This window comes from Capsicum annuum, chromosome 2, assembly GCF_002878395.1.
Source record: "Capsicum annuum cultivar UCD-10X-F1 chromosome 2, UCD10Xv1.1, whole genome shotgun sequence".
NCBI classification, from domain to species: Eukaryota; Viridiplantae; Streptophyta; class Magnoliopsida; order Solanales; family Solanaceae; genus Capsicum; species Capsicum annuum.
Genome location: NC_061112.1, coordinates 145,459,716 through 145,475,749, shown reverse-complemented (window position 1 = coordinate 145,475,749; position 16,034 = coordinate 145,459,716). Strand labels below are relative to the sequence as shown.

The 16,034-nt window shown below is 32.8% G+C and overlaps 2 protein-coding genes across 3 annotated transcripts; one reads left to right on the top strand and one right to left on the bottom strand.

Moving 5' to 3' along the window:
* Positions 1–5,263: 5,263 nt before the first annotated feature.
* On the top strand, positions 5,264–11,307 carry LOC107860266 (CBS domain-containing protein CBSX1, chloroplastic). Of its 2 annotated transcripts, none has more exons than XM_016705548.2 (8): positions 5,264–5,722; positions 6,917–7,004; positions 7,082–7,146; positions 7,578–7,626; positions 9,226–9,278; positions 10,480–10,595; positions 10,694–10,751; positions 10,829–11,307. In XM_016705548.2, exons 1-8 carry the CDS (start codon positions 5,531–5,533, stop codon positions 10,901–10,903), a joined length of 696 nt encoding a protein of 231 aa, XP_016561034.1. In that variant the 5' UTR covers positions 5,264–5,530; the 3' UTR covers positions 10,904–11,307. The 2 variants fall into 2 exon arrangements, with proteins under 2 accessions (XP_016561034.1, XP_047263325.1); XM_047407369.1 differs by having other exon boundaries at positions 5,336–5,716.
* Positions 11,308–14,165: 2,858 nt separating this feature from the next.
* LOC107860267 (ethylene-responsive transcription factor RAP2-10) lies at positions 14,166–15,781 on the bottom strand. The gene has a single exon (XM_016705549.2). It carries the CDS (start codon positions 14,907–14,909, stop codon positions 14,409–14,411), a length of 501 nt encoding a protein of 166 aa, XP_016561035.1. The 5' UTR covers positions 14,910–15,781; the 3' UTR covers positions 14,166–14,408.
* Positions 15,782–16,034: the final 253 nt, after the last annotated feature.

Sequence of the window (16,034 nt, the reverse complement as noted above, 5' to 3'; positions counted from 1 at the left end):
TTTTTTTTATGAATTGTGCACTTATTAAGTGCACAATCCATTTTTTTCTGGATTGTGCACTTAATAAGTGCACAATCCATTTTTTAAAGGCTTTAAGTGCACAATTTATTTTTTAAATGGATTGTACACTTAATAAGTGCACAATCTCTACTCACTTTTTACAATTTCCCTTACCTGATTTAGTAGTTTCGCAATATATTTTTTTTTAATCTTATAGAATTATCGAAAATAAAATATTTCAATAACTTCAAATTTATAGTATAATAATTATAACCTTAATTTAGAGTCATTATATAAATTAACTTAATAATGATCTATAAGAATATTCAATGATAATTAAACTAACATTAATTGATTACTCCATTTGATTTATTTACTTGTCATATTTTTTCTTTATACGTCCCTTAAAAGAATGCCCTATTCGTCTCATTTTAATTATTATTTTGTCTTTTGTCATGTCCACTAAGAAAAATAATAAATACAAGATATTATTTATTACAAAACAGAGTATAAACCTTCTTCATTTTCTTAAATTTCGTATCAAATCAAAACATAAACGAAGTAAATAAATATTCGGGGAGAGTAAAAGATGGTTTCAGACAGAGTAAATAAATTTCGTTTATGTGAAGGTTTCAGACAGAGTAAATAAATTTCGTTTATGTTTTGATTTGATACGAGATTTAAGAAAATGAAGAAGATTTATGCTTTGTTTTGTAATAAATAATATCTTGTATTTATTATTTTTCTTAGTGGACATGACAAAAGACAAAAGAATAATTAAAATGGGGCGAATAAGGCATTCTTTTAAGGGTCGTATACAGAAAAAATATGACAAGTAAATAGATCAAATGGAGTAATCAATTAATGTTGGTTTAAATATCATTGAATGTTCTTATAGATCATTATTAAGTTAATTTATATAATGACTCTAATTAAGTTTATAATTATTATACTATATAAATTTGAAGTCATTGAAATATTTTATTTTTGATAATTCTATAAGATAAAAAAAAATATATTGAATCAGATAAGGGGAATTGTAAAAAGTGAGTAGAGATTGTGCACTAATTAAGTGCACAATGCAAAAAAAAATGGATTGTGCACTTAATAAGTGCACAATTCATAAAAAAAAAAATGAATTGTGCACTTAATAAGTGCACAATGTGAATTTCAACGTTTCTAACGCCATCAGCTAGCTTCCGTTACAAATTTAAAGGCATTGTGCACTTAATAAGTGCACAAAGCCTATTTTGGTTCTTTTTTTTTTTTTTTTTTTTAGTTTTAAGGCATATTTTGGTTCTGGATTCCTATTAAAGATGATCAAATTTTGGTATATTATGAGAACATTGATAAGTCTATAACATGTTCCTTTTAAATGCTAGCTTTTACTCGAGTCAAAGAGTCTATTTGAGAAACAACCTTTCTATCTCTTGAGGTAATTAAGGATAAAGTTAATAAAATCTGCACACACTCTATCTTCTCCAAAATTCATTAATGGAGGAATAACACCATGTTATCATTTTTGTATGAGAGTCTATAGCTCAATAATTAGATTCTTAAATTTCAACAAACCTAAGATGAACTACTTGAAAATTTTGGGGTTGGTGGGTTGTTGTTGAAGGGATGGCTTATTAATGCTTTATATGTGGCCTCCAAATTGCTGGCTATTGTGTTCCTCTATTGACTAGTTTTTACATAAAATGGTCCTAAAAAACCCGAGCCATTAACTAAGACTTCTCTAATATATGAACCCTGTAAATTGATCCTAAAGTTTGTGTAGTTTAAAAAAAGAAATACTAATTTACTGAATTATGCAAGGACTTGAAAGAATTGTCACAATAGAGTTTCCCTAAATGATCAGAATTCAGATGCAAGATTGAAGATAAAAACATCATTCAATCATGTGCAAGAAACAGCAGAGATCTAAGGGAAAATTTTTGTTTGTTTCCTTTCAACATATTTGCAAAATCATCATTCTTGTTTTGTCAACATATTTTCAACATTCTTGAAAGAGGCAATAAGTAGGGACCAATTGACAAAACATGGAATCTAATAAAAAGAAAGTAATCAAGTACTAGAATTAAAATCTAATCCCCACCATATATCCCCTCCCAGTCCCCACCCTCCCTTGTGTGTGTGTGTGTGTTTTTCCCCTAACTCACTTGCATGCATGAGTAGAACTCATTATTATTTTATGATAGAGGTTCATGTGACCTTAATTTGTGTATAATCATATAGATTTTACAAAATGTACTCCACTCGTTACTATACATGTATGGTTCAATTTATGTAATCCTTAATTAATTTAAATCCATGTTTTGGTGTTTAATTTGTACGAGGAAACATATTGTATTTAAACAATTTTTAAAAGTATAGTTTCCTAGAAATAAGGTAATAATGGTTAGTATCTAAGAACTTGTGAATATTTAGCAGCAAAGGGGGATTAGAATTGCATATTTCAAATACACTGCATCAAATATCATAAGGATTAGAATCAAAATTTTATGATAATTGAAACTTCAAAGAACTACTATATAATCTTATACTTTAAGGGGCCGTTTGGTGTGAGGTACTAAGACAAGTTATCCCGGAATAAAATAATAGTCCCGGAATAAATTTTTTAATACACCGTTTGATTTGGTAATACTTGGGATAATTTATTCCGGGATTAATAATAGTTCCGGGATAAGTTATACCACATATTTGATGGTATAAGCTATCCCATTTTAATTTATCCCGGGATAAATTATAAAATGACAAAAATATCCCAAATCCATTACAAACACATTTCTCCAATCTTTTTCATCATCTTTAATTATTGCTTTTGAAATTGAAAAAAGATTATTGATATCTACTTGATTATCTAAAACGTGTTATTTATGACAAATTAAAAAGACTAAAATATCTTATTTTGGAACGAAGAAAATATATGACTAAGAAAAATTAGCCTCTTATTAATTAAACTTTGCATTTTTTTTTCATTCCATTACTTGTGAATTTTATAAACTTATACGCTATTTTCTTATATAAAGGATCAAAATGCAAAATTAACAAATTAAAAAATAAAATATGTTAAATTCATACATAATAAGGATCAAAACTAGGTACTATAATTTTTTATATATCCAACAAAATGTAGGTACTATAATTTTTTAAGCATAGAAAAATAGAATTTAACATCAACTTTTTCCTTCCAAATGTTATTTTTGTGAATTGATAACACAAAAAATTCTTACTACACAATGAAAAGATTAACTAAAGTAAGTAGATTTTATAATAATAATTACCATTCACTAGTAATCTATAAAATATTTTAACAACTATAAAGGCATTGTCTAGTTTTAATACACATTATCGTTTCACAATTTACTCTATTGTTCAATTACATATTTTAAATTAAATAGTTTTTTAATAACTTGAAAATTGATATTGTATATATCAATTAAAATGAATTTTAATATTCTATATTATATGAGTAATATGTGTTTAAATGAAGTGACATAAACAACAAATCTTCTTTTACTTTAACAAACTTAAGTTGAAAGTTTTTAATTCAAACTAAATAAGCTGTAGTAAGTTTTTATTTTAAACGCACATGGTATAATCATATGAAGGCACATGCAAAAAAAATTAAAGCTAAATAAGATGAAAGTTTTATTTTTAAAATACACACGATATAAACATGAAAATGCACACATAAAAAAGTTAAGCTAAAGAAGATGGAAGTTTTATTTTTAAGAATAAATATTTAAAGTTTGAAAACAAATATATATAAACAAAAAAGAAATTAAATAAGATAGGGGTATTTTGGTAATCAAATACTTTATTCTTAGAAATTATATCATACATATTAATTTGAAAACAACAAACCAAACACTCAATAAAAAATAATCCTAGCATAACTAATCCCAGTATAACTTATCCCAGCATAACTAATCCCAACATAACTACATTTCCAACCAGACGAAGCCTTAAGTTGTACTGCTTTTATCTTCTTTTTCTTTTTCTTCTGTAACACCAAAATGGTGGCAGCTTTTCTCACACCATAATTAGTATTCAAGGCTTTTTCCATGTATATGATCCATACGAGGATTTCACATATGCTTTTCCTCTGGGCTCCATTTCACTTTTTTCGGTTTTGTAGTTTGTATGTTAATGTTTCGTTTTGACTTTTGACTTTTGAATAAGGTGGATGTTGTTGTTGTTGTAACTAGTATATTCCTATAGAGTGGGGTTTGAAGAGCGTAAGTGTACATAATCATTTGATCATGAAAATTATAATTTTTCAAAGTTGAAGTTGAAGTTAAAGTTGGAGTTGTTTTTAAAATTTTGTAAAAGAAATAGGAGTAAGAAAAGTGAAACATAGTTTTACTTGTTTTCAATTTTCCAAATACAATTCTAAATTGTATTTGGAATTCTCATGGCCCTTTTCTTATTGTTATTACTATTGAAATCTGCAATGTAACTTAATAATAGTTGTCTTTATAAGCAGCCCAGGACCTTGATTGTTAAGATTTTTTTTTTAAAAAAAGATATGAATCTGGTCAAGTAGATAGATGCTTTTAAAGGGAAAAAAACAGGTTGGGCATGGCAAATAGTTCTTTAATAATGCCGAATTAATGGTTAGTAAATAATTGGGCCATTGTACACCACTGCGATCGCCTGGTACAACAACAGTAAATATGGCCCATTGTTATTTCAGCCTGTTTTAAATTGAACAACAAAAACCGACCCATTTTCTTGTCGGCCTCATATATTTCCCTGTACGTCCATTTTCCACAAGTTCACAGACACTAAGGTAAATATTCGATCAGCTAATCCCAGGGGGTCAGAGGAGTTGCTCAAATCTAAACACCCTTCACCGCCAATCTTGAGGTTGTGAATTTGAGTCAGAAGCAAAAAGGATGAGAGCTCCACAAGAGGAGAAAAGGGAGAAAAGAAAGAAATTAAATTCAAATATAGAAATAGTAAAACAAGTCCAAATATGACAAACAAAATTATTGATTGAAATATAGCAGAACGAATAACATAAATTAGCAGTTCATTTCTTGTGTCATTTGTTAACTCATGCTTGTAGATACTTAGTAAAACTTAAAATCAATCTGTTAAAATAGGCAATTTAGGAACAGGTTTAGGCTGTGAATAAGCAACTTAACTTGAATTGAGGGCCCAATTTTGATCCTTCGACAGCTGATTTAGACATAATTATACCACGTTTCATGTATAATAACAATAGTTAGATTTTCTGCATGCTACGGAACAACGTGTACCAATTATACTAATCTGAGGTCTGTATCAACAAGTTGAGAACATCCAATTTGAACTATGTGGTCAATCAAAGAAACTCGTGGTAGTAGAATAAAAATATCTTTGTATGAGAAACACCAAGTAGAGGAAAGTTGCCTCGAGAAGCACACAATATAACTAACTGACGAGGCCATCCTCTTCGTACTGGCTTCGCAATTTCCGTCGAAGCCATTACTGCACAATAAATATCTCAACTTCCAATCGTCTTCTTCTCCCGTTGGTGATGGCATCTATATCACCGTCTCCAATCTGTCTCCACCGCACATCCACTGCATTCCACCGTCAATTGCCTTGCTTGCTCTTATCTCCTCCCGGCCACAAATTTGCTGCTTCACCTAAATGTTACCGACTTGCGGATTCGAGAGAGACCTTTCGCCTTGCTTCATCCAACACTTTGACGGCCAATTCTGTACCGGTTTGCTTCCTTATCCACTTTTGCTCACTTGATTCAACTCTTAGCTTAGCTTCACTCTGTTTTAGCAGCTCAAATAGTAGTAATTTAGCATAGCATACACTAGTTGTAGGATAATATCTAATTTGCTGGAAGGATAAACTGAAGACATAAGATGTAAAGGAATTTGGTTCTGCCAACTTGCAAATCTGCTGTAAATGATGCATTTTGAAGAGAAGAGACATTGTTCGATTCAATCTGAGTTATCTAAGTGCTGTGAGCTTTGTAAATTGTAAAGTGAATTGTTGTAATATGTTCAATAGTTACCAATTGATTTCTTCAGCTTAATACTTGCTGGATTAGGTTGAAAACACATCTGTTGGGAGTAGGGACTATCACATTGTTTAACTTCTGTATATCCGGAAATTTGATAAGTTTCGTTAGCACTAAACTAAGTTGAATGTGAAGTGATAAAAGGAGTTGTTAAATTATGTGCTAGTTAAGATTTTATATACACTTAAGTTAACAAGAACTGAGAAGTGAGAAGTGAACCTGAATTTTATCCATCATTAGTATTATGGAGTAATAAACTTCAGTGAAATTTAATTCCACACAGGGAGAGCTACATATTTACCGTCTGCTTAGGCGGATTAGTTAACAGGCACTCATGCTTTTTGAAAAAGAAAGTGATAGAAAAGGCAAGTAAATTGTATTGTACTACTTCTTCTGTCTAAAATTATAACTATCCTTCTTTTTTTTTCCAGTTGATTGCATCTCACTAAATGCAAAACCTTTTTGGCTACACAACTGGGTGTGGATGTTTCGTAGATAAAGGAATATGTAACTCTTTTGCTATTACGTTTGCTGAAAATGAAATGAAGGTATTTAGAAAATAAAATTAGATATTTAGGAACTACACAGAATACATTATAAATCACATTTTTATTTCAAAATGATTACATAATACATTTTAAATGTCTTATAAAAAGATTTATTTTATTTGACTCTTGGGAGACCACCTGGATATTTTGGGACAATGGGATCAATATATAGGTAGGCTCCTAATGTGAACCTCTACCTCACAAGTTGTTTGAAATCTGTTTCTTTTTGAAGCCCTTTCTTCTCAGTTGGGAACTGTAAATGCATTTTTCAACTGCATCAACAAGTTCCTTTTCACAAAAATGTCTACCAAATCATAAGCTTTTCTACTTGTGTCAGCCTCGAAATGGTGTGTATACGGTGGGTGATTTCATGACTAGAAAAGAGGAGTTACGTGTGGTAAAGCCCAATACATCGGTAGATGAAGGTACTTTTCTGCTCAAGTTTTATCTTTACTTTATCTACATGAAGTTAATGTCTGATTAATGATGATATCTGCAACAGCGTTGGAAATTCTAGTGGAACACAGGATCACTGGTTTCCCTGTGATTGATGATAACTGGAAATTGGTAAGTTCTGATTTGCAATTTAAGCAGCTAAATCCAGTGTAGTTCCCGCATTATTGATTGTAACCACCCCTTATCCAGTGACTCAGTTCCCAACTTATGTAGCACTTACGAGCATCTCTTAAACTACATACCTAAAGCTAATTTGTCACTAAAGTTGAATTAGTATCATCATAGCTGAGCATTAGGAATCTTTCACATTTTTTGGTGTCTTACCTTGTGTAAACTATAAACTGAAGATAAATTCGGCCCATCAAACCGTATAGATTGATATAAGACTGGACATATCATTTGTTTATTAGACAGCTAAGCTGGTTATTTACAATGATTGGGGGGGGGGGGGGGGGGAGCCCAAGTATCCATACAAGCAAACCACCAATCCATTCCCCAACCACTGTGTGACTCTTAACTCACTTTAACACTTTCTTGTGCAGGTTGGTCTTGTTTCTGACTATGATCTATTAGCTCTCGACTCTGTATCAGGTAAATTTTCTTCATGGTGATGCTACGATGACTTCATGTTGAGATCACAATGAATTCTACTGGTCTTTGACCAATATCCTTTTCTGGTCTATTTTCGTTGAAACTTGAATGTGTTTGGCATGTAACTGCTTTGTTTGTTTTGGACTGCCAAATGGAGAAAATGGGATACAATCCACTGAACTAGCCTATAAACGATGATTGGATTTTAAATTTTGGGAGTCTAAAATCTTCCATAATTTGTTTGCCTTCATACTCCAGGCAAGCTTATGTTTGAGATGAGGATACTGCATCTTTTTCTCCTTTTTTTCTTTGGTTAACATGTAACAGTAACATGTCTCTCTAGTTAGATTACCCCTATCATTGTGAAAGTTCTGATACCTCCGCTATTTTATTAGTTTGTTACTTTGAAGTTACAATGTCAATCAACGAGGAACAAATTCCAAATCATTTTTCCAGTTGCTTTTAGGTTGGACTTGCTTATTAATTAAAAGAAAGCATGTTTAAAATGCTGTTATCATTCTTAGTAGTCTTACTTTCTGGTTATAAGTTCAAAATAAATTATGGTTTTCATTCTTCCTTATTGTGCTATGGACCTTTTTACTATAGCCAAATTTCTAGTAAAAACTTGGTCCCTTTAAATTTGTTGTTGTTATTATTATTATTAAGCCCTTATGTTACGACTATAAGGTGCAAAATAAATTAAGATTTCCCTCATTCCTTATTGTGCTTCTCTGTTTGGGACCTTTTCAAAACTCTAGCTGTTCTCTGACTGAAAACCTCTCCGAGGCTTATGTTCTCTCTTTATATGAAATAAATTATCTAGTCCTGAAATTTTATTTGGATTAAGAATATGTCGGTTGTTTTACCCTTTGTGAGGCTAGTGGTTCCCACTCAAATCCCCCTCCCATCTCCTCCGCTGCCTTTTCCTTCCACATGTTCAGCTTATATTTCATTTATCCTGTATTTCATTTTTCACTTTTATATCATTCTTGCCTTGTCAATCTTTTCGAAGGCATGATTTGCTCTCCTGGGTGCTCTGTGCACTATTTGCTCTGCCATGGAAAACATTCATGTCAGTACTACATCCACTTGTCATAATTTTGGGCAATGCTTGAAGGAAGAGGGGTTGCTTTTTGTCTTCTGTAAATCTACTTCCTCAGATTTTGGTTATCTGAAAGTGGAATTGCCTGAAAAAATTCATTCTTGCAGCCTAAAATTCTTTTATATGGGAAATTAAATTATTTATGCCAGAGGTAAGTAATTGATATTTATGGGCATCACAATTCACAACAAATCTATGCCGTGGCGGTAGAGCATCTGTCACCTAAATTATTGATTTCAATTGGATTGCTCAAGATTGAATTGCTTATCGCATTAATTGGGTAATAATCTTAATTAGAATATCAGATCAGAGGTGCTGCTAACCAGCTGGTGTTGTTGAATCTTGATAGATTTGAGTGGAACTTTCCCTGTCTTACCTTTTCATTTTGTTTTGTGGAGAGTTTGTTAGTCCTTCACCGTTTCCATTCCCCTTTTCCATTTGATTTTATACTGATTAGTAAAATCCTGATATGTTAATTTTTCAAATACTTCTCTTAGGTACAGGAACAGCTGATGCAGGCATATTTCCTGAAGTAGACAGCAACTGGAAAGTAAGAAAATTTTAATGCCTTTGTTTACTGTATTTCATATTTGTTAAAATAATTCACACTGCCAATTCCATACATATTTTCCTTTTTAACATAAAATCCAAAATTTTACAAAATTCTGATTATTTTTCTAATGTACAAAAAGACCTCTGATTTCTGCTTAGAAGACTAGTGAATTTATCTCCGTAGTGTAAGGGGGATATTCACTTGAGAACTGATGAGGGAAAACAAAGAGCCCAATGGAAACACGTGCTCAAAGAATGCCTCTTGTTCTCCCCCTCCCCGCTAAACATCAGTTAGTTGCCTTGGGCCTACTGTAGCACAGACTTTAGTGACAAATCTGGTGAAGTTTTATTGCAAAAGCTACTTAAGGCTGGAACTTCAGTTAACGACTGAGGGAAAGGGGATTCCAGTAAGGTGGATAAGGGGAAAGAGGGTAAGTTGGCAATTATCGGTGGAGCATACCTACAAATATTTATTCTATATAAAAAAAAAAAATTTAGTTAAGAGGAGCAGTGCTGCAATTGGTTATCCTGTAGTGTCAATGGCTGCCATGTGAGAAAAGCCAGTGTAGTGTTATCATCTTAATTTTTCCTGTTCATTTCCACCTCCCCCTTCCCAAACTGCTCGTCTTTGTCATTGTGCACAACGGAGGGGAGGAAACATAAGAGAGTTTCTTGATCACCAACTTGGCATGTCTCACTAAAAAGTTTGCCTAAAGAAGTGCCTTACTTCTTAAAGTATTCCTGTTCCAACCTCGAGAATTCTTGAGGACTTCAAGTTAATCCTTGCGCACTGATCTTCTATGTGGATGCTCCTGATTGCTAAGCTATTACATCATGTCAACTTTGCGCATTTAGGTGTTTCTGGCCTGGACAATACAGGAAAAACTGCCTGTTATTTGTAAAATGTAATTAATGGCTCTAATTAAAGAAGCCTACAGAACTGCCTCTATGTTTAGGCTAGTATCTATCCTCTCCGTGTTTCCCATTCTTCCAAACCTTGGATCTCCTTTGGAAAGATAGATAACCTTCACATCCATACAATGATAATTTTCAGGCCTTTTGGCATCCTTGGGATGGTATGTCATCTTTTTGCTGCGAGGAAAAACAGTTAAAATTCACTTGCTTATGTATTATTTAACAGTATCACATTGCACCTCAGAGCTAATAAAGCTGTGGCACATTCTGAATAATAATTGCAGACATTCAATGAGGTTCAAAAGTTGCTTGGTAAGACGAAAGGGAAAGTGGTTGGTGATCTGATGACACCTGCTCCTTTAGTAGTTCGTGAATCTACCAATCTTGAGGATGCAGCAAGGTTGTCATTTTTTTTTGTTATTTACCTATACCCAAGTAATGCTTTTCATTGAATGAGGCCTCCAAGACTCTCTCTCATGTACTTTCTTTCACTGTCAGACTTCTACTCAAAACAAAATATCGCCGGCTTCCTGTGGTAGATGGTAAGGGTAGGCTGGTAAGTTCCTGAATTTATTTTTGTTTACAGCCTCTCAATCGTATCATTTTCTAATCGATTGGCCATTGTTAATGAAGGTGGGAATTATAACAAGGGGGAACGTTGTAAGGGCCGCCCTTCAGATAAAGCGGGCTACCGAAACGGAAAATTGACATGTACCAATATAACTTAACTGTAAAAACAAGTACTGCAGTTTGTCCCTTCTTTCAAAGGATCTGGTGGTCAAGGCAATCAACTTTTATAAGCTGCAGTTCTCATATATACTGTGTCGGACTAGGATTTATCTATGTAATTAGCAAACTTGTAGGAGAATAGTGAGACTACATCAGCGTTTAAGACATTGCAGAGTTCATTCTGATAGATCATACCGTTAAAAGGCTACATGCAAAAACAAAGTGTTCGAGTCAAAACTCTTCAAGGTTTGAAACACAGAAAAAAACAGATATTTATTGCAAGTGGGAAACATTTTATGTGCTCCTTAAATAGTAGGCACCTTTCTTGACTCTGGAACTTTGCTCTTTGAATGAATGGACTTTGCGGTTGATTTTGTTATGAATTATTTGTCTTCTTCATTTACCTAGTGTGGAACCCATCTCTAAATGGGCTGTGCTTTTCTGTCTTCGGTTGTTGAACTACAAAACAACTGACTAAATGCTTTAAGCGTGCTGAGGTGGTTGGGTAAACCGATGTGGAAAAAAAAACAAAACAAAAAATAAAGAGTAGCCCCGTTGAAGATTTTCAACAGGTCCTGTTGACAGAAATGGCACAATTTTAGTTTTGCCATTTGGGGCCCTAGTGGCTAGTGACCGGACTGTCTTTTGGAAACGGGGCGTTTCCACATGCTGATGGTGATGGTTCTGTTTTTGAATTTGACAGAAAAGCATTTCCATTTGCATTCACATTTCACACTAATCAATTGCCTCTTCTTCTTCTTCTCCTTTTTTTAAGTATCAAGTATTTTTGTAAACAGGGAGATCAATTTGGAGGAAGAATCCAAGTCTCTCCATTTAAACCGGATAAATCTCCTTTCTCAATTTATTAGCGTCCACAGTAGCATTCGATGATGCTTCTTCTTTTAAGGTTAAAACCTAGGATTATTTGTAAATTACCTGGCAGGCACGGTGCTCCAAGTAGCAGTGGACGCACTGCCATTAATTTGTTCGTTGGGGGTGGCGGGGTGGGGGGCGTCTAACACTATTTTTGCGTGTAATTAGATTCATTTGGTCAATTCAGAAAGACTTATTACTAATAAAGTGGTGCAATCAGCTCTTGTCAAATATGACATATAGTAGTAATATTCAGTCTTTTTATTTTAAATGTTTTTGAATATTTAACCTTATTTCACTAAAATTATTATGGGAAACATCGTTTCAAAGTTCCTTTAGGTATAGAGTTTACTTTAACTGAACAAACAACAATTTGTTCTTGGTAATCACACAAAGACGAGCCAAGTGAACATCTAGTGCCAGGTCGAAACGTGTTCCATTAAGAAAAGTATTTTATTGCTAGTGCATATGTAACAGTTTTGATTTGACCATGGAGATAATATCTGGAAATAGAAGAGGGACTGTGGCCGGCAAGCGGGAATGGCTGGTGGCCCATAGTCTCGTCATCAAAATTGCTGACGATAATGGTGCAGGAGAATTGTGGTACTCTAATAAGGTACTAGTGGTTCAATAAAATTCTACTCTATTCGTTTCGGAATAAGTGAATTATTGGGATATTTATTGGTGTTTCAAAATAAGTGAATCATTAAATCTTTTTTTAAATTTGTCCTTATAATTTAACAATTAATTAACTTTTAAAAAGAATTACAAGATCAATTTTTTTTTGAGGTAAAAATGAAAAGCTGTGTTAAAATTTATGATTTTAATGTTTTTTTCTTAATATATATGTCAAAATTTAACAATTTCTTTATTATGAAATGAAATGGAGGGAGTATTGAATAGACACATATCTCATAAAATTAGCTAACTGATTTAGACGCCACAATTATCAGTAATAATAATAAGTTACTCTCACTTTCTCAAGCTATGTAGTAATACTTTTTTGTCCGTCTAAAAAAAAGTTATTGCTCTATAATTAAAGCTAATTTGATTTTAAAAATTATCTTTTACTTATAATAAAATGATTTACAGTCATAAATATCATTTTATACCATGAATTTCGAAATTCTTTCTTTTTTTTCCTTGAGATTTATGTAAAGTCAAAAAGGGGTACTATATGGTATAATATCATTTGATTTTACTAGCCAAGATTTATTAAGTTCAAATATCATCTGCATATCTTTATCTCTTAAAAATAAATGGAGCACATCATTGTTACCCTTTTGATGTTCAACTGTGTTGCCATGTTCAAAAAGTTGAAAGAGATATTTTAACTACTTTATTATAAAATTTTGTCACAATTGAAAGTATATATGAATGTAATTTGTAGGTAAAACGAAATCCAATCATGAACTCATGTAGGCGGAGCCGCATATATGAAAGGGAGTTAATAAAATTTCCTTGATACAAAAGCTATAAATACCGAACACGAGTCGAACTCCAATCCCTGCGACTATAGCTGCAAAATACTATCTACATTTTGGTGAACCAAATTATCCAAATTTAATATGTTAGTGAAAGGACGAACATATATGACGAAATAATTGTTAGTGGGCATAAATTGACTACACAGGAGTAGTAGTAGTAGTAGTACATTTTTGTTTTGAGTCAAGCAAAACACAACATCACATACGACCCACTTGCACCTACTCAAGCCATTGTAGGACCAGTGGTGTTCCCTCGTCCTCATCCTCACCCATTAGGCGGCCAGTCCAAGTGGCCGTAGCGGTTTCCCAATTGGATCCGCTGGTCTTTTCGCGTAGTACTAGCACAATCACAATTATCTATCACACTAACATTTTAGTTAAGGTCAATTCAAAAATTAAATTCGAGTCACCCCTAATCACCCAAAATGGATGTGTTTTTGGATTAATCATAACCTTACAAGTTATAAGTTTTACGTCTTTCTTTAAGATTTCAACTCGAACATCTAATTGATACTCACAAACACCCCAACTACAACTTTTAAAATCCACAAAAATCTTTTCCATCATAAACTAATTCATGCTATCAATCACTCAAAAATAAAAATATATTTTTTTTTAAAAAAAATACTAATTGACTACAAGTCATAACAATTTAACTCCCAATACCCTTTTGTGTCGCCGCCACACACGCTCTATTCACTCAATCATTTTTCTCCAAAATAATAAACAATTGGTTAGTCTTGAACATGACCAATATCCATATCCAGCATTCACACTTGACTCCACCATTTGTTTCCCCCACCACTAAGTACAAACTGAATTAGGATTAGACAAAATAATACCAACACAAATACCCTTTACATCTCACAACATCAAAACTGTTGAGCTGATAATTTTTTTCTTAATTAAAAAGAAAGCGAAATAAAAGAAAGAGGTGATAATTTTTAGAATATAACAATCCTAGGCTACTAAGCTAGGAGTTTTAACACAACCTGGAGCGGCGCTTGCATTCTTACCAAAGCACCCCAAACAAAACGCCAAAAAAAAAAAAAAAAATTAAAATTACACTAGCATATTAATTACTATTATTATTGGTAATATCGATAGTAACTAAATATTACCAGTCACCAGTAATCCAATTCTGGATCTTCGGGCTCGGGCTTTAAGTTCAAATCGGGCTTTTCTTGAAACCAACAGGGCTTCAACTCCGACGGGCTTGGAGCTTCCAACTTTTCTTGTGGATGTTCGTGATGATGATGATTTGCAAGTGAGTTCTGTACAGCATCAACTTGCGCACCAACTTCTATAGCTTTTTTACGAATTGAAGCAGCAGACAAATCATTAAGCCCGACATCACCAACTAACAACTCTGGGAAATTCAATCGGGCCGAAGGCCCTCTTAGATAATAAACAGCTGTATCATAAGCCCGTGCTGCTGCAACTGGGGTCGAATACGAGCCCAACCAAATCCTCGAACGCTTGTTTGGCTCTCGAATTTCTGCAACCCACTTCCCCCACTTCCTCATACGAATCCCTTTGTATGGCCTTTCGCTCTTTCTCTTACCACCACAACAGACCCCTGAACTTGCAGTAACTCCACTTTCACCCCCACCACCTACCTCCATCTTCCTTGTTCAGCAAGCACCTTTTCGTCCTCTAATTCTCTCTGACTTGTGTATAATAATTATGTGGAATTATTACAAAATTTTAGCTTCCCTGTAATCTAGAGCTAAGGTGGGAGGAATAACAGAGAGAGAAAGAATACCCATGAAAAGGCAAAAAAAGCTGGAAGTGAACAAAAGGTTATTGTGGGTGTAGCGGTTGTGGCTACTCTACGTTGATTTTCTTAAAAGCATATTTTTATTTAATATAATTAAAAAACAAAATTCTAATAAAAGACTCCTTAAAAAAATAAAAAATAATATACTTAAAACTTAAAAGCACCGACACAATCAATCCTCCTTTCTCTCTCTCTCTACAATAATTAAAAAAAGATAATAATACAAGTAAATATAGGAATAATTACTAAGTTTTTTTATAGGTCCCTTTTTTGTTTATTCAAAAGCTTAGCTGCTCGTACCTTATAAGATATGGTGGTTGTTGGCCATCCGCCATGTTAAAAGCTCCCAAAAATCCTCACACAATTATCTCACCTATACGCTATACCTATAGATGTAGGTGAAAATATGCTCCTTTTTCTCCCTCTTGGATTTTCTCTGTTTTTGGAATCAAATTTTACAAAATGGGCTGTTTTTTAAATGATAGGGGGTGGCGTATTATGTGAGGTAAGGGAAATTTAGAGGGAAATCAATAATGGAAAAGTAGTTGTCATTTGGCTCAGTGGTGACGATAGAGAAATGGATTTTTCTAACTATATAAAGATGATTACAATAATTCAATGAGAATTATTAATATTATATTATGAACAAAGAATTAATTTATACTCCTAGTGTCGCCGTTTTTTTGGACGAATAAAAAAAAATAGCACATATAAAATGAAATAAGGGGAGTATTTTTCGTCAAATCATCTCTATTAAATATGAAAAGGTTTTCGTATGAATTTAAAATTATAAAATTAAATGATTTATTAATAATTTATATATATAATTTAAACATCATAATACATTTATAACTTTAAAATTTCATGTCAAAATAAAATTAGATAAATAAATTTAAGCGGAAAATAATATTTTTGTTGTGTATGATTATAGTAGGAACAGGAATTTATGTTTTTAGGTAATTTAGGGAAT

Coding starts and splice junctions, on each gene's coding strand:
- LOC107860267 (XM_016705549.2), bottom strand. CDS start 14,909: ATGGAGGTAGGTGGTGGGGGTGAAAGTGGAGTTACTGCAAGTTCAGGG.
- LOC107860266 (XM_016705548.2), top strand. CDS start 5,531: ATGGCATCTATATCACCGTCTCCAATCTGTCTCCACCGCACATCCACT. Junction 7,147..7,577: donor TTGATGATAACTGGAAATTG/GTAAGTTCTGAT, acceptor TTTCTTGTGCAG/GTTGGTCTTGTTTCTGACTA. Junction 10,752..10,828: donor TAGATGGTAAGGGTAGGCTG/GTAAGTTCCTGA, acceptor TTGTTAATGAAG/GTGGGAATTATAACAAGGGG.